The sequence below is a fragment of the Rhea americana genome, unplaced genomic scaffold (assembly GCF_003343005.1).
Source record: "Rhea americana isolate MKP2758 unplaced genomic scaffold, rheAme1 scaffold_148, whole genome shotgun sequence".
Lineage (NCBI taxonomy): Eukaryota > Metazoa > Chordata > Aves > Rheiformes > Rheidae > Rhea > Rhea americana.
In genome coordinates, this window is record NW_028185572.1 from 125974 (window position 1) to 144159 (window position 18186).

The 18186-nt window shown below is 47.4% G+C and overlaps 2 protein-coding genes across 2 annotated transcripts in view; both read right to left on the minus strand.

Annotated features, from left to right (window-relative positions):
- LOC146599068 (GRB2-associated-binding protein 2-like) overlaps positions 1 to 8362 on the minus strand; it is a 42504-nt gene extending 34142 nt beyond the window's left edge. The window contains exon 1 of the mRNA XM_085299239.1: positions 8299 to 8362. Coding sequence (XP_085155365.1) covers positions 8299 to 8362 — 64 coding nt within the window. The remainder of the gene's footprint in view (positions 1 to 8298) is intronic.
- A 102-nt stretch (positions 8363 to 8464) lies between these two features.
- NARS2 (asparaginyl-tRNA synthetase 2, mitochondrial) overlaps positions 8465 to 18186 on the minus strand; it is a 132624-nt gene continuing 122902 nt past the window's right edge. Inside the window, exon 13 of the mRNA XM_085299244.1 lies at positions 8465 to 8599. Coding sequence (XP_085155370.1) covers positions 8557 to 8599 — 43 coding nt within the window. The 3' untranslated portion in view covers positions 8465 to 8556. The remainder of the gene's footprint in view (positions 8600 to 18186) is intronic.

Here is an 18186-nt window from a genome sequence, read left to right on the forward strand (position 1 = left end):
CAATAGTCTTTCCATATTTCTTTCTTACAGGAAGCAAGTTTCATGGTTGTTRGTGGCTTTCTGCTCTTCAGTAGATTCATTATCAGCTGAACTAGCTCATCTCCAAAGGCAAAGAGGGGAGAAGAAGGCAGCAGGCACTTAACTGCTCTCAAACTGCTCCTTTGTGCCAAGACCACTCCATCTCCAGTATTGTTTACACTGAAATAAAAGCTGAACAGTGTTAGATCTTAAAATAACTTGCTGTTTGCAGCTCAGGAAAACCAGGGTCAGGGAAGTTTGAAACAAATTTAAAGAGGCAGTATAACTAAGGGATGACCTGGGACTCAGATAAGGAGACATCTGCATGKGCCTGAAGTTTAGCTAAGTGCCTAGTCCAAAGTAAGATGGAGTGACCAGGACTCTCCCACCAATGCCAGTGCAGGCTGAGGCAGGCAGAGGTCTGAGTGACATCTACAGTTACCCCATCAGAGCAAACCTGCAACCACAGATATTTCCCTTTTTAGGGAAGCTCAGCACATGTTACAGAAGGAAGAAGGGACTGATCCAAATACCCTTGAGATGTGCAACCAGTGGATCTAGATCTGAAATACGGGGTTTTAAAAGAAGGAGCTCCATGACACTGAGCGCAGAAATTACTGACTGGAACACAGAGGAAAAGGCTACATCTTTTCAGACCTTGGGATGCTRGGCCAGAGGAAGGGCTCAAGGCTCAGGAACTCCCTGTAAGTCCACAGTTCCCCCACTACGATGCTTATGACATTGCCTTCCCAAGACTGGCCAGCTCCAAGTCCCAAACAGGGTAAGTATGACATGAGGGAAGGTTAATGATTCCTAGGTAGGTGGGAGGCATGGAGAGAACCAAACCAGACCTGCCTCATCCACCCTGCAAGTTGAGTTCAATTCAATCATAATCTTGGGAACAAGACTGGCCTCCAAGTGAGATGATTTTCAAGTATAGCCCATATCAGCTGCTAAAGATGAAGTCAAGGCCTATCCATAGGAGTGGTAAGAGAGGAAGAGTCAAGTCCTGGCCCAGCTTGMGGGACCAGGCCTCTGCAGGCCGTCTGGCCGCCTTCTCAGCTGCCCTTAGGTGACAAAGCTGGCTGGAAATACCAAAATGCAGAGCATCAGCAACACAGGTACTTTCAGGGATACAAGGGAACCCCACACACCCTACTTCCTGCCCAGAAAATCCATCTCCATTACTCAGCCCCTCCACACCACTTGCATACTCCCTGACACAGTCATGGCTTGCAATTAGACAAGGGCGCTATGTCGCAGGTGTTGGCATGAAAGGAAGCAGACGTGTGCCCGGCACAATAACAAGGAAGTACCTGGACCTTGCTGTAGTCATTAGTATTTTCCCTACACTTCAGTTCAGCCTGGCAACAGGAGACACTGCTGCAGCAGGGTAGCGAGAGCTCTGTTTCCTTGTGTGGTGTCCCCAGAGCTCTGCTCTTGAATGCAGAGATTAGGAGCACAGGTGACCTGAAGGTGTTTGTGGGAGGTGGTGCATGGCATGGAAAGGCCTCCCTCCAYGCAAACGGCAGATCAGCTTTCTCCTTCAGTTGCTCTTCCTCCATCACTCACGTCCTTCAGGTATCCTTTTTCTCTGRTCCTGCTACCTGAAACCTGTTCCCTGAGCTTCTGGGCAACTGCCATCCTCTGAAAAAGTTTTTGGAGGTAGCTTTACTCTGTCTTTTCTCCAGCTCATCGTAGCTYCCTTTGCTGATGTGCAGTACAAAGTTCTCTGTGCAAGGTGCTGCACAAGCACTGGTGTAAATCTGGACTRAGGGAACCAATAGTGCAAAAGACATAGTTAGCCTTATACTGGGACATACACATTTTAGGGGAGAAGAGAAGAGGGAGCAATAGCAGCCAAATAAGATCTGTGGCATGGGCTATCAAGCTATCTGGGTCAGTGGGTGTCATGGAAGAAATGCTTGGGCTGGGAGCAGTGGGCTGTGACTCACATGGGATCCACAGCTCAGACAGGTTAGATGGGTATTAAAGAGATAAATCTATTCTGATGGTCTGGAAAGGGGTAATCATTGGAGGGGCTAGGGAGGCTTGRCAAGTTCTGGCCAAAGATATCAGCAGCAGAGAGTTTGGGAACAGGTCCTAGGAGTCACTGATGTGGCTAGCTCTCCTGAAYGGAAACGAACTGCCTCCCAAGCTGGAGAACCCTTGTCAGCAGAACAAGGACGGTCCTGTCACAGGCGTTTCAGCCGAACCTCTTGCTGACTAATAAAAAAATTTGAAAGACAGCACCTGGAGCTCCCCAGGAGAGGGAACAGCTGAACACAGTCACCCAGGCGTCCACATGCACCGAGAGTCGCTGGCATCTGGAGGCTGATCCAGCAAACTGTTGGTGTGAGTGACTTGACTGACTTGAAGGAAGAAAGAGATTTCCCTTGTCTCTGGACAGCTGGGAAATCATCAGCCCTTCAATCTTCTTCTTGCTGCTGGCAGTGCCAGTGGAAAGATGCTCAGGTCTCCATCAAACATTAATGCTCGTCCCTGACTCGCATTAGGCGAGAGATGGTAAAAGCATCGGGAGTGCGAGTGATTGATCTGACCCGTGATTTAAAATGTCAGCMCTGAGCCACAGGGATGGAGCAACAGGTAAGCACCTTTGCAGAAACCCTGGAGTGAGCCTCCAGCACGAGGCGGGTGGCAAAGTGCTCCTGCACCGAGCACATCTTTCTGCTCCCCTTCCGCCAACGTTTCCACCTCCAAACCAGGGTGCTATCATGAGCCTTTGCTTTGGAAGAAAGATGTGGGTGAGTGAAGATCCACAGCCTTCAAATCAGCTGTACAACACGATCACGAAATAACAGCGCAGATTGAAAAAGACCACAACAACGCGCTTCTGGCTGGAGATRAACGTGCTTGCACTGGGTGGGAGAGGCCTTCGCTGCCAAATTCAACCYATCAGGGCAAGAGTTGCATCTTGTCACTTTTTCCACACCCTGCTTGTCCTCTCTGAGGGATAAGAGCCTTCAGTTTGGAGTAAGGATATTTGTGMATCCATTAACATATTATTACTGTTTCTATTTTGATTTTTACTGCCACACAAAAGGCCCTGCTGAGATCAGGACACTGATTACTACCACAAATCCACAGTAAGAGTTTTGGCCGATGAGCCCTGAAAAGTCTGTGCCCCATGGAGGAGATGGTCCAAAGAGATGGGAATAGAAGAAGCCACAAGGAGGTACTGGAGGTCACAGTAAATCCAGGCAGAGCTAGGAGAGGTACCTACATCTCCAAAATAAGTAACCTGTGCACAGAACTGTTCCAAGGACAAGCTCTTGTGCTTGCTTGCCAGAAGGGATGCACATCTTTCCAAGAGAAATTAAATTATACATTGCCATAGCTTCAGCTCTAAGTTGTTTTGAAAAAAATGACATGGCTGAGTTTTTGCTGAAGCCTGCTTTGGCACCAGAAAGGGTTAATGGCACATGAAAAATGTTTAGCAGGATTTTYTTCCCCCAACAAACAAAGCACATGAGAAAATAAAGTTCACAGTTCAGACCTGGCTGCCTGCCCACTAGGGCAGGGAAAATACAGATGGTTAGAAATATAACAAAATAATCATGAGTTTGTATTTCTTCATCAGTCGATGCTAAGGGTCCCTGGGAACCCTCTGAGCGTATATCAAAAAGCAACATTCAAACAAACTAGGGCAACTGGCCATCACGAAGCAACACCAGCACCAGTGCGAAGTGAATGCCAAGAAGTGGCCACCGCACAGTGGAGACCAAAGCTGATGTCTTTCTCCAGGCCACACCTTACACGTATGCAGGTTCATTAACACAGAGCCGTACACGTGCACATACCTACCTACCATCAGTCTGGAAAGGGGGTAAAGTGAGCCTGATTCCCACCCTGAATTAAGCCCCAATCTCGAGCTGATAAGAACAGGCAAAATTTGGTGGATTTTTGCCTTTTGCCACATTCCTGGCCACCAGCTGCAGAAAGGACCATGGTTTGGAGTGAAGAGAGTGCTGTAAGATCGGCTTCCCTCCACTCTTGCAAATAGAGTCTCTGGTAAATATCCTCATGTCAACAAGGCCTATATTGTACTTGAACTGACTGAAGTGCAACCAGTGCAAATTGCCTCCGTGTGCAGACAAGCGGGCTGTACAATCAGTGCTGTGCAGTCTGGGCTTTCGTGGATGGAGCCAGAAGCAAGTCTGCCTTCATTGAGTCCTGTCAACTCACCCAAGCCTGTAGAGGAGACGAGATTCTGCAAGGCTCCTTTTTTCTTTCTTTCTTTCTTTTTTTTTTCCCCAAAATGCTAATTAGTTATCAAAGTAAATAGGTGTTAGCAAAAACAGAGAGCTTTACAACAGCCTGAGTAAACAGCTTAGAGTGAATTTAATTTCCCCTTTCTAGGCAAATATGATCTCCCTACCTTGCTGTTCTCYAGTCATCTTCAGGCAAAGAGTGAAGCTCCAGTGACTCTGGTGGGTGATTGCTCATTGGCGGTGCTGAGGTAACCAATGCTACCTGTGGCTTCACTTAAATTTGTCTCCCTGAGGTTGAAATGAGGTTCCTTTTGATGAACAGCATGTGTAAAGCAGTCAGGGACTAACTATTACAGCAGTTCAACTAAATGTAGCAACATGCTTAACTACCCTAAACTCCCTCCTATTTCTTAGTCCTTAGAGTCTAGACAGGACGTGTACGTCTAACATAAAAAACAGCCTCATGCAACACAAAATTTACAATCTCTCACCAAACTGCAAACACATCACAGAAAGAAGCATCAAAGGACACAAACTCATTTTGCTTTTCTTTTTCGAAAAGCTGGAAGCTGAGCCTAAGCAATGTCTGTGTGATATTTAGTTGGTAGCCTAGGYGGAGGGTTTGCTGCCATGCAGAACAGTTGTTTTTATACTTTTGATGTGTGCAGCCAGTTTGTCTGTTTTTTTTGCTAGATATACTAAAAAGCAACTGAAACCCTGTGTTTTCTTCTCCTGTCAAGGGGAGCTGGTGAAACCTGCACAACAAAAAATGCTACAGTCACTCATTTCAGCCCAGAGAGCTTCTGCTCCGAGTACTTCCCCACCRATTACAGTCAAGGCCTTTGACAGCATGCACAAATTAACAGCTGGGCCATTCTTCTGATCTCACATGACATTAAGGTAGTGGAAACCTGGATCTGCCCTCGTGTTGTAGGGACTGGCGACATGACCAAAGCCAAAAAGCTGTCACACCTGAATAGGTTTCTGCYTGCCACCTAGGCTACAGTGACCACCTATGCACACTCCTAGCTGTCCCCAAACGGGAATAAATATGCTTGCATGGTAGTACAAACTACCATGAATGCAAGTGAATTGTTACTCCACAACTAGTAGGCTAAAAGCAAACTCATGCTCAGTTGCTGTGGCTCAGCTGGCATGGAGTAACCCATGAAGGAGCAGGTTATTCATCATATGATCACAGCTTTAGTAGATGTCTTTGCTGGTGGTGCAGCATGGGATGCTACTGATCCAGTTGGATACACCCTGGCTTTGAATTCAGACCTCAGCTACACTTTCAGGTCAGCACCCCACTTTCCTCAGAGCAAGAATAACCAGAAAAATGTGTGCAGTAGCTTCCCCAGCAATTTCTGATCTCACTGCGCCACACTGACTGTCTGCTGGGAGAGTGAGGTTAGTTAATTAATTGCTACAATTAGCATGGAGAGTTATTCCTGCCCCTGATGGTTACCTTTTCCTCCCCTTTTTGGTGCATCCAGTTTACTGACTCATTTATACAGAGACTGCAAATTCTCCATGTCCCTTACCCTCCTCTGCCCATCATCCCACAGCTGCGAGGAATGATGACGGGGGAGTRTGGTGGTTACAGAGCTGCAAATATTGCTATGACTGTTTCGATTCTCACTAGAGCTGATCCATGAGGAAGGATGTTATGGGATCATATATGATAAGATGGACAAGACTCCTAACAGCGATCACACTGCAGTGATCCTGCAACTTCTCCACACAGCGTTGGGCCATGGGTCCTTCCCAACCCAAAACAAACACTTTGGACGAGAGCTCAGAACAAGGGCTGGGGCTGTCTCAGGTGTACTACAGTGGCCTCATGTGCTGCCCCTACTTAGCTGTGATGCTGAAGAAAAGGTGCCTTCCAGAGGTGATTGTGGAGTTACCATTTTGCTGAGTACCAAAGTGAAGCACTAGCCCTGAATAATTCATGGATGCTCTCTGATCTCTTTCTCCAACATCTGGAGGCATCTGCTGTGTTTGCTTTTGCAGATCATCGCAGGCCTTTTCTCAGCTGACTCAGAAAATCCTGCTTTGGCAGCCGGGTACTGTTTCAAGAGGGTACTTTCCCTGCAGCATTAATGAGCTGTAATTTCATTACAAACGGATTTTTTTCCTCTTTTGCTGATGTCACTCCATGGTCCCGCAGGGAACAGAGTTTGAATCCCCACAGCCTAACAAATCCTATGTTCCCTTTGGGACAAATGTACTTGTAAGCGTGAGATTGTTTTTCCTTGTGATACCCCAGCTTATATTTCACTTAAGTCCACTATTGATCCTATTTTCTCTGGGCTGAGAACTCATTTTACTAAATTGGAAGAAAAAGTTCCACCAGCTGAATGCAAGTCAAATGAAAAGTCCTGCAACAAAACAGCACTTAAAAAGGTATCTGCAATTTAGCTGACCCTTGATGATTGCAATACTGACATCAGAACTGGATGTAATTTATTTAGCCTGACCTTTCTCTGTAAGATTATGCTCGCAGCATTATCAAGGATTCTTTATACCACTTGTACAGTCATTGCCAAGGTGACGTCCTGTTTAATGCGTCAATCGCTGAAGATTGAATTTGCGCTATTGTGATGCTTTATTTGCTGTCCTGCCTGACAATCTTTTGGCAAGGTTTCAGTTTGTGCAGATCGCAGCTGCTCCACTATTGACCAAAACAAATTAAAGTTGGACATTATTATTGGGAGGTTTATGTAGACAGCATCTGTGAGTCTTCCCTGCACAGGACTGAGGTCTCCTTCCTGTAGGGAAAACGGACTTGTTTTTGCTATGGGAGGACCTTCTGGGGATGACATGAGAGAAATGCAAGAAAAGGAGARGAGAGAGGGAGGGAATTCTATAATTTGAAAGAATGAACACGATAAACTGTTTAAAAGAAAAATGAGACTTTTAGTTTGTCACTGATCCCATCTTTTAGCTACATCATCTGGCAGCAGAAGCCAGGCACTATGGGTTGTGAAGGGAACCATGCCTTCTCTTCCATTTAGCTGGTTTTACAGCTTCAGCTTCCAGGAAACTCCTCAGATGTGACATTCATTACTATTATTATGGGAAAGCACTACAGCTGCCCCACATGGCTATGGAATAGATAGAGCTAGGAGTCCCACARCTGATGCCAATGGTGACAGGACTGGCAGTCAACCACAGCTCTGCACTTCTGCCCCCAGTGCTCCATCCCATTCYAGCTGGGATTTAGGTGGCCCTTTGAGGTGCCCATGTATGAGCCTGAACAGCTCTGGGGAGACTTTGCTGAGCTGTAGTTGCCATCTGGTGATCTTATTTCCAAGGAACATCTTTGTTCACCTGGAGAGGGTACGCAATGCACATCTCCCAGCCATAYCAGGGAAGCAGAGGCAGCTCACCATGACTCAATGCAGCAGCTTGCCAAAGCACAGCAGGGACYGATGGTGGAGGACTACAGCTGGAACAGGTCACACCAGCTCCCCTGCTGTGCAAAACCTGGGCATCYACCCCTTCCCCTTCAGCGGTTTCTCAGTGGGTCCCATGAGCAGATATGGATGTGGGTGGGAGGAAGTGGTATATCCTTCACCCRAGAGCCTGCTGGTGGGGGATGCAACTGCAGCAAGGGTGAAGGACCTGGTCCCAGTAATACTTCTTCCTTCCACCCAACTCAGGAGATTGACACTGCTGAAAGAGGGGGATTTTCACTGCCGATTCTCACAGCTCATGAGGGGACTTCCATGGTGAGGACAAAGGCTAAATGCTGCAGTTAAAAAAAAAAAATCCTACCAACTAATTTTAAGAGACTCAGAGGCCTACAGTTATGAAAAAAGATGAATTAGGTGGCTTGCAGGGTCAACATCTACTTGTCATTGGCTATCAACAGTAGGAAATCCTCCTGAAGGCTTTCCACTTGTTCCTCCAGAAACTATTCCAGCATCACATCAGCCTGCAGCCCCCTTCCCTCATGTCTGATATGACAGAAGAGTTGGACCCACCCAAGGAAGAACAACATGGGAGATGCTGTTGACTATGGACACAGCTCTCATGGTACCTGTGTTATCCTCAGACTGGTTGAAGCCACAGATCTGGCAAATGCTGCGAACCCATTTGTTCATGTCGTCTTCTGTCTCAGCCACCAGATAGAAGGTTCTGTCGCTCGTCTTGATGTCGAATATATAGCTGTCTTGCAGCTCCTTCTTGTTGAAGGTCAGTCCGGCATCCACTTGCTCGCARAAATTGAGGTTGATCACACGCAAGGGTTTCTTAGAGTGGTCATTTTTGTAGTATTCTAGCACGTCAGGGTCACCACTCATCCGACCGCTGCGCAGGACAAACCAGCGTTTCTTCCATGCCTGAAAACAAGAAGAGTGAAAGCATGAAYACCAGGGGCTGCGCCCAGCCCACCTCAGTGTCTCCCATAGCTCAAGTCATGCAGGGCYAAGAAGCCATGGACACACACATGGTGACACAGAAAAACACAAAAAAAATCTCTGTCCTGGGAAGATACCTCATAGCAAGAGCTGCACAGACCCAGATCAGTTTAGGAGTTCAGTACTCCAGTCCCACTGGTTATCCAGGAGAGTTAAGTACCAAAATATCTTTATGGCCTAAGGTTCATATGACTTCAAGAAGTGCTAGTYCAGAGGCTGGAGCTTAGAGCAATCTTTCTCCCACAGTAAAGCTCAGCTGCACCTCTCATGACCTGAATACCCTTTGCTCCTTGATGGGAGATAATTTGTGGGAAGGAATTACTGGCAATAACTTTGTCAAAATACATTCCAGCAACTCACAGGAACCCAAGCTCTTTAGATACAGCATCCTAGGTGTCCTGCCCTTCAGACAACCATCTGAGAGCATTATAATGAGCATTTACAAACACAGAGCATGTYGATCCCATCTCTGTTTAAATGCCAGTATAGAAAGGCTAATAAAGCCAATGGGAAACTGTTTTGTTTTTTTTTTAATACCAGGAATAATGCCAGGAAGACCCATGGAGAATCCAGACTTTATTTGTTTTCAGCATCTTCTGCTCCCTGGTACATAGGAAATTCCTTAGCAAAGAAAAGGTTATTGATTCTTAAGAGCTCGGCTGGCCGGCAGCCCTCCAGCCCTGCTTCACTAGGCAAAACCACCCCTGTCGAGGCTGCCCCTGAGAATGGCCTCAGGGCTTTATGCTGTTTTAAGCAAACTGGAAAATAAATGTCACTCGCAAGCCCCAGCCGCTCCCTGCACCAGTGTTTAGCTGTCCCCCCTCTTCTCCTCCCCTGTGCGAACACCTGCTTTGCACAGAGGAAGGAGCTGGCTGAGTGCAACCGCGCGGAGGGCTGTTTTGCATCGTCTTTCCTCTGCCAAGAAGCACATGTGTTTGTGGAAAACGCCTTGGCCCAGCTGTTAATGGGGGAGAGCAGGAATTAATCTGTGACCCAAGCTRAAGTTTTCAGCGATGTAAAACAAATGGGGCTTTTGACGTTGTGAAGTTATCCCTAAGGCAAGCCAGTTCAGGGGAAACCATCTGAGTTGGTCCAACAGCTAAGTCAACATGGGGTTTGCGCTGGGCCTTTCTAAGAAGGATGACACAGAGGTTTGGTGCCTCAACAAGAAATTTCAGGCCAACTATGTAGATAACATGAGTTGAATGAAAAAGCCCCTTAGAGCTGCCCCATCCTCTTAGCAGAAGCAGCACCAAATACAACTGCTAGCCCACAGCCCTCGGTACAGGAGGCAGGAGTAGTTGCAAAAATAAAGTGCTGCATGTTAGAGCTTACACATGATACAGAGAATTATGCCTATCTAAGGGATATCCAGTCTGCAGGCTGGAGCTTACCCAGCTGGGAAGCCTTTGCGGCTGGCTCTGCACTATCATCAGACTCCTTGTGCCTGGGGGAGGGATCTACAGGGTGAGGAAATCCCCTTTATAAGACCTTACAAAGGGCTGATCTCAGCTCCCATGGCAGGAGGAAGGGAGAGATTCATCTCAGTGCCGCTTTTTAAAAAAATTGTTCTCTGGTCTAAATCATTTGTGCGAGCTCCTGATGGAATCGAGGGAGAGAGGCAGGTGCTTCGCAGGATCAGTTCAAGACCTGATCCYGTTTTGGGATCAGGATAGGCTGGAGGTAGGGATTTGTAGCAAAGGGGATCTCCAGATGCAAAGGTTGAGGTATTGGCTTGGTTTGGTAGCTTGCTAAGATCTCATTGACCACCTAAACATCAGTCTGAAATATCTGCTTGTGTTGCACTAAGTGGAGCATTGAAGGCAGGGCCACACACGATGGGGGAGGGCTCCTGGCCAGCACCCACAGGGACATAAGCGGGGCACATGCCTTGCCCTAGTCACACAGCTCAGCCCATGGGGCCTGAGGCAAAGAGGCTCCTTGATCTCTGGCTGATGTTGTAAAAAACTTCTTGATGGTTTCCCCACCCCCCTTCCCTGCCCTGAACAGGAGCTGAGGCAGGAGACCATCACAGCCTCTAACCAAACTGCTTCCCACATGCCCTAATGTTTGAGGTTTAGCCCAGGACTCCTTGTCACCTTCCGACACAGCCAGGTTGTCATGTTTGTGGATCCTTGCCCTGAACCATTTCTCTAGTCCTCGCTGCAAGCGAGATCATGTCTGCAGATGGGAGCTCCTCTTCCTTGGCCTGGATGACAGCCAGAGCGAGCGCCTATCTCACACAAACTGAGGACCTTGCTTTGACCTCCTTGTGTGGTTTCTCACCTCCCGCCACTTGCGCTAAACTCATTTCCGCCAGCCATACATGAAGGAGAACGACAGTGTTTGCGATAGATAAAASTTGGTGTTGAGCTTATGGCGCACTGAGAGTGCGGCATGCAGTGATAACGGGTCTGCTGGAGACAGCTCCACGGTTCGGTGCCAAGCTAAGTAGAACAGGTTTTGTTTTATTTCTGAGGTGCACATGCAGCTTTTCTTTTTCGGGGGGAGTTGTTGTTGAATAGAATGTCAGTTTTATCTATTAAAAACTTCAAGGAGTGAAAACAAAGTCAYCAAAAACATTTATGATGGAAAATGAGAGGCCCATGAACAACATTGGCTGGCTGCAGCCACAGGGATGACTGCAGCACTCCTGATTTACAGGATGCAGGTCTCAGTTTGCAGCAAGGATACGATGGGAAAGGRTACGATCCCCACTGTCCTGCCCTGACCATGGATAGATGTTTGTTTGATGAGATTTGGCTTAAAAAAAAAAGAAAAGAAAAAAAAAAAAGCACCAGCTTTTGGGGTCATATGATTATGAGAAGCTGGATCATGAGTAAGCATATGACTTCTATAACAAGGAAGAGCTGACAGCCACAAACATCTTTAATAACATGAGAGAGCCAATAAGACAGACTGTGTACCATGGACCTCCATGACGCTAGCCAGGAGGGGGTGATGGACCCTGGGAGGCTTCCCTGAAGTTTGGCTGATGCTGATCTCCCATGTTGCTGGTGATTGGGTGTGTGCTGGATCTCAGCAATTTAATCACATTAGGATCCCAGGGCTACTAGGACAGCCCTGGAACAACAACATGAGAAACCTGGAGAGGTAAAAATCAATCTGGGCCTCATAWTTGCTTTGGCAACTGCTGTTTTATCCCAGTCAAAGGAAACTGTGGCCATGAACCTCCACATATGGRCACATATTCCTAAAAAAGATGTGCCCTTCACAACAGACTGACATCAGCTCGCATTTATCAGCACTGCCCTGATAACCCTGCTGGGCTTGGTTGTGCACAACAAAGTTTTGTCTATGCAACATACACACTGGCAACAATTTACAGGAGCATCCTTGCCTTGTATTTGTGGGGGTGCATCGTGCAGAATAACAGCAAATAGCCCATTAAGAGTGTAACCCCATCTTGCACGGGATGAGTTCTGTGCAGTGCACTGGGAAATTCCTTTGTGTCTGCTGGTGCAGCCAGAGCCAGACTTTCTGCTTTGGAAGTACACTCTCCTGTGCCTTCAAACAAGGAAGCATCCTCTGCTGTCATAAGGCRCAGTACGTACGAGTCCATCCAGCATAGACAGTGATGCACACTCGTAAGTGGGCTCATCTCACTCCATTGCTTTGCTTTTTGAGTAGTCCATCACAGCGTTCAGACCAGCTTTTGGAGAACTTGGTGGCAGAAATACAGAAAAGAAGTCTCCATGATTGTTTCTCTGAACAATCCAGCTTGCACTGTACTTCTCAAATGCTTAAAAATAGCCTTGGTTTGTGTCTCTGAGATTTGTAACCTAATTAGCTTTGTGCTAATTCTCAAACTGGCTGCTGGTGCCAGGAAACCAAGTTCAGTGCAATCTTCCAAATGCAGTGGAACAGCAAATTGTTTAGCAAGACAACGTGCATGGCTGGCTTTCAGCTTTTAGTTTCTTTGGGAAAATAGTCACTAAGTTCTCTACGAAATGGCTGCTCTTAGATAAAAAAAAATATATTCACACTATGGAGCTGTATCTATCAGGGAGGAAAAAAAGCAATTTAACCAGGCAACAGTAATAATTTTCTAGTCCATCTCCTGAAGCTGGACCAGCCATATCATTGGGAAATAAACTTGTGAACATTTATTCTAGCTCCAGGTAGAAAATATACCATTAGCTTCCTCCTACTAGAGCCAAGACRCTTCTTTGAAGCCACTCTACACCAACGGCCTAAGAAACAAGTACATGATGAGAGGTCTGGAAGAGGATCAAATCTTGGAACCACACGAACCACTATGTAAATGAAAACACATTCAGCACTGGTTCTTGTTACTTGGCTTGCTGCTTCTCAGCCTTCAGGTGTCAAGCCTTTGAGCACTCCTTCATGACTGAGAAGTTACATTAAAAAAAAAAAAAAAAAAGAAAAATGCAGTAACTAGGCTCTTGAATCTAGGAACTTCAGGGGAAAAATAGGATGAAATACTGCCAGAGAGGCCAAAGACACTACCATTGCTTCCTCTTTTATCACTGATTCGAGACCCAAGGCTTTTTTCTTCTCTTTGGGCTATGTGCCAGCAACAGAAAGCCCCAGGCTGTTGATATTTGGTAGAGAAAATGGTAATCTGCACAGTCTGATGTTAGTGGGTAAGTCTTAATAAAAGCTAATTGAAAGAGATCTATTCTATCCAAGCACGAATTCACTGGGAAGCTAGGGGAACTGCACCACCAGACTCGGGATTGCTAGGCAGTGGGATCTCAGGATGAGGGAACAGCTCCAAGGCCGTGAAACCCCCGCTGAAGGCAGCTGTCTCTGGCACCTGGGGCAGCCACCCTCTTTGCCTCTGCACGGTGCCTTTGTGGACCTCCCTGATGATAACAGTTACTGCTGTTCTTCTAAAGTAGCTTCTGACCCAGATAAAAARTGTTCACCGCAGCAGCCATGAAACTCTCCTGCCTCCTTGCCTGGTGCCTTTCAGATACACTGTGTTCCCACTAGCTAAAAGACATTTTATTGAATTTCACTGCTGTAGTGAGAACTAATGCCATGTGTAATTGTCCCTGGAAGGAAAAATGAGGGCTGGACCTGTCTCACCAGAATGAAGGCTTTGTTGTATTATAAGTGCAATCTGGAAACACAGGGATGACTCCCRCAGGGCTTCGTGGGCTTCAGCTCAGGTCCATGGTGTGGCACTTGGGCCAAAGGAAAGTTAGATTCCTTTATACTCATTTCAGCCTCACCGAATCCCTATGGATCTTGGGGGTGAGCACTCCCACTCATGCTACAGCCAGATGTGCAGCAAACAGCTGTGTCAGACKAAGACTTTTTCCTTTCCTAGCTCTCCTTCCTGAAGACCACTTGTGCAGAGCTGCGGGGAAGCTCTAGAAGCTTGGTCAGGTGAGTTTAAAYGGTTTAACTAGGTGATTTGAGGGAGCCTGTCTGAGTTTTCTTGGAGAGGATGAGGAAACTTTCATTCCGTCCTTTCTGCCATTTATTGCATGAAGTGCAAGTGCCTTCAGCCAGCACAGCTGGATCCATTTACCATTTCATGCCAATGTAGCTGGATCAGCCYTTAAACTCAATGCTTCTATCTTCTAAGATCAGTTTCTGAGCCAAAGGAATAAGCATTGGCTCGTCTGATTATTCACTCCCTTTTATAAAAGGATGGAAGGAAATAATAAAGAAGTAACAAGAAACCTTATTAATTTTGAAGAGGTTTTCTCTCTTTCTGTGTATTTTAAACACCAAGTTTGGTAAGTGAACGTATTTTATTTCTTCCCCACRGGTATGCTACACCTCTGCTAGTAAATAAGGCAAAAGGCTCAGCTTGTGTTTGCCGGCCTGGGCCATGTCATCGCAGCAACGGAGCTTGCTGCAGCACCCAGTGATACACGGCATGGGATATGAAACCTACAGCGCATGAGCTCTGGCCTRTCCACCTGGGCACTGGGCCGCCTGTTTCCTGCAGCTGGAGACATTTCCTCCTCCRTTTCTCCCGCTTGAATTTTCTGCCTCTGCCTATTCCTAGTTCTTCTCTGTTTTCGGATTTTTATGAAGCCCCCTTCTCCCTCCCACCTTGCTGTCAGCACGGTCTAGCCAAGAGCCTGCACTCCAATTCCACGTGGCTTGAGCCAAGGGTTGTGTTTGCTTAACAGCTTTACGATGTAGAAAGGCCACTAGTTTAACAGTCATTAAATGGTGCCTGTGTGGCATAAATTTCCAGCTGTGTGGTCCTTTGTTCACATCAGGTTGCTTCACTGTTAAATTACAGCTGCTAAAGGCCCTTAATATCATTGACAAATATTTTGATGCTTGACAAGTACTTCTTTTTAAGTYTTTTYAAAAAAAAAAAAAAAAGGCAAAAACAAAGCAAAAACCCCTCATGCTGCCAGCGCAATGTAGATTCTCCTTGGTCTCCGAGAATCAAGGCTGCTATTTATCTGTTACGAGAAGCTCCATCTGTGCCTATTACAGTCTCTTTCCTCCTCAATAGCACAATGGCAAGTTAATGCTCAGAAAATTGACCAGTTTCCAGCTGGATGATACCTGGAAGTTGGTTGTTTTATGGCTTTAAGAGCTCTCAATTAGCAGAAAACAAGGCAGTGCTGCTGATTTTATGGGTCGAGTGCACTTAGCAGGGCRAAGGGTAAGGTTCATGGCCAGGAAATCTATGGGCTGTGCACATCCAAGCAAGCAAGGAATGGTCTACAAGCCTGAGGAAGAACTGAGGGTCATGAGGAAGAAGGAGAGGGACCAAGTGAAGTTGAAGCAACACAGAAGYTCTGAAAGCATAAGCCGGGATTAGCTGTTCCCTGCTGATCAGATCCCTTTTCAGGGCTGGGACTTCTCAGCTTGCAGTCACAGCAAGGGTGGCTTCCCAATGCATGGGCAAGACCAGCCCTTCTTAAAGGTGAAYGTGTGGGTGCACTCACAGTGCTGAGCCTCCACCCTTTGCCCCAGTTGAGGACTGGAAGGGCTGGATGCTCTTAAATGGGACCATGGCAGGAACACACTTCAGGGTGCTGGTTTAAGAGAGCACAGGCTCAGCCTAAGCCCAGGTGCTAGGAGCAAAGAAGCCAGAAAATCCTAGCTGGAGACGTGGTTGCTCTTGAATGACTGTGCTTCAGTCACGGGAAATCTTCTGACYACACGATAAATGCAGCCCCTCACATCCCCTGCTATTGGACTTGAGGAGAAATACTGCAATGGRGCTGATAGTATGGATGCAGAGAGTTCAGATTGTCCTTTACCATATATAGATTTATAATATAGATTATATATTTTTTTTTTTATAGATGACACTGCACAGGCAGCTGTCTTATCTGGCCTCAGGGCAGTGCCCATCACAGGTGAACACACTGGAGCAGGTTGGAGGGAACCTTGATCTGCTCCCACTACAACATGCTTTAGGAACATGCTCAGCACGCTGCCAGTGCTGAGCACTTCTCTGATACCCATGGATTTGAATCCAGCTGCTGGGYCAAATAGGGCATGTGATAGGGCACCTACAGTGACTAAGAGCTCATGCAGATGYGAACAGCAGTTTCAGGGTTTTGCTTTCTATGGCTGGACTTCTCACTTACCTCTGTCCCTGGGTCTTTGAGCCAGCCCCAAGATTTTCTCCACTGGGAAGACTCTCCATTTTTCTCCTTCTCTTTCTCCCCCAGCCTTCACCTTTGTATCTGGGAGTGCAGCACTCCAACAGTGTGAAACAAGTGCTCCAAAATCTGATTTGACACAAATCACAGGGCCTAATGCAAGCTGGCAGGCGGTACGCACGACCTAGACGTTATATTGGGCAAATTTCTCAAAGCAGGATCAAATCAACGACTGAGCGAACCCAGCAGGCAACCCAGCAAAGGGGCAATTAGACACTTGTGTCCCAGACTTGCCCAGAGCCAGAAAAATGCTGGTTGCAGGACGGCTCCGATTGTTTCCTTGTGACGACTCGCTGCTGGCGAGGATGCTAATGTGCACGTGCAACCTGCCGATCATCCCGACCTCTCTCTGCCCCCAGTTTGCACTCTGCAGGTTGACAGTGCTCAGGACGAACCCTGTCGTGCAGTGGGTCGCACGCCCCATTAACCACATTTGGCCATCGGCTCTTGGCGCGTTTGGCTTGGCAGGGAGGGAGCGGAGCACGTGCACACCCTGCCCGAGGAGTTCACACTCCAGTAGCTTGTGAGAAGGACCTCAACATCTTTGTGAGGAAGAGGGAAGGGAAGCAGTGATGGTACAGCAGGCTGGCAAAGGTGGGTGAGGAGGCTGCAATGCAGGAGGCTGCATGGAGGAAGAGGAGAGGTGGGTGGGAGGAGGAAGTGATGAAAGCTGCTCCCAGAACCAGAARTTGTTCTGTGCATAGGCTCAGACATGCATCTTCCCTCTGAAATTTGAGTAACAACACCCCTTCATTTCCACTGAAGAGCAGGAGAGACAGTGAAAATGGACTTTGAGCAGAAGTTGTCCCCATCTGACTCCATAYGTTGTTCTCCAGGCTGCGCCCAGCTAGCCCTAGGCAGGGAGCAGCCTGTATCCTAGGGGAGAACCCTTTGGAGTGAAAACCCGGGTGATGCACTGGGCAGTCCCCAGGGGACACTCWTGGCAATCCCAAAATTTTGTGTCTCTTCAGATCATGGTGTGACTAGCCTCGAAATCCTTGCAGTAAGGCTGGAGCCAGAGCCCAWGTTTCCCAGGTATCAAATCAAGGCCAACAGCCTTCCTACATCACGGCAAACCCAYCCCAGGTCCACCCCAGGGCAGGAGCCAGACATCCCCAGGCCCTCCAGAGAGGGAACCAGAGCAACCGGCAGTGACACTCCCCAAAGTGACATGAGTCCCTGTGACCTCTCAGTTAAACGAGGTCTGACCTTGCACCTCCAAAGCCAGTAGGAGTTTCTTCATAGATATAATTGGGTTACCGAGTGTAGGCGACTTGCTGCATTTGTGGCTCAGTATTTACATACAAATCAGAGCCCTGGGGCCCAYGCCACCAAAGCTATTAGTCTCAGTCATGTTATGTTAGCATAACTTTTCTGAAGCTGACACAAGAATTTGCGTTAAACCTTGGTGATGTTTGTGACAGTACAAGAGAAGCAGTGGGGGGTTTCCCTGCAGGCCAGACCTTTTATAATGGTCAGGAAAGCATTTCTGGAGACCTCATGATGACAACAGAGCAGACAGAGTATGACTTGTGTGGTGAAGCCTGAACTTTGGCTGCTTCTGACCTGCTGCAGCCATCAGCCCTGTCCAGATCTTCAGGGCAACGAGATCAGTGGGGCCTTTCCAAAGATGGAGGCTGCGAGGTCAGGTCATGATGTGCCCTACCTAGGAAGTTATTCCAGGAAAGGCAGGAATTGCTCCCAAATGGTTCCTTCAGCCACACAAAATCTGACCTCGTGCATGAAAACATCTCCCCCAGGCCCATCCTGTGGGGTCTGAGTCTGGTCCTTCGGCTCCGGCAGGAGCTCAGCTGGCCCCACTCAAAGCGCTCTTTAATGCGAGCATGTGCCGTGACACTATCAGCTGGG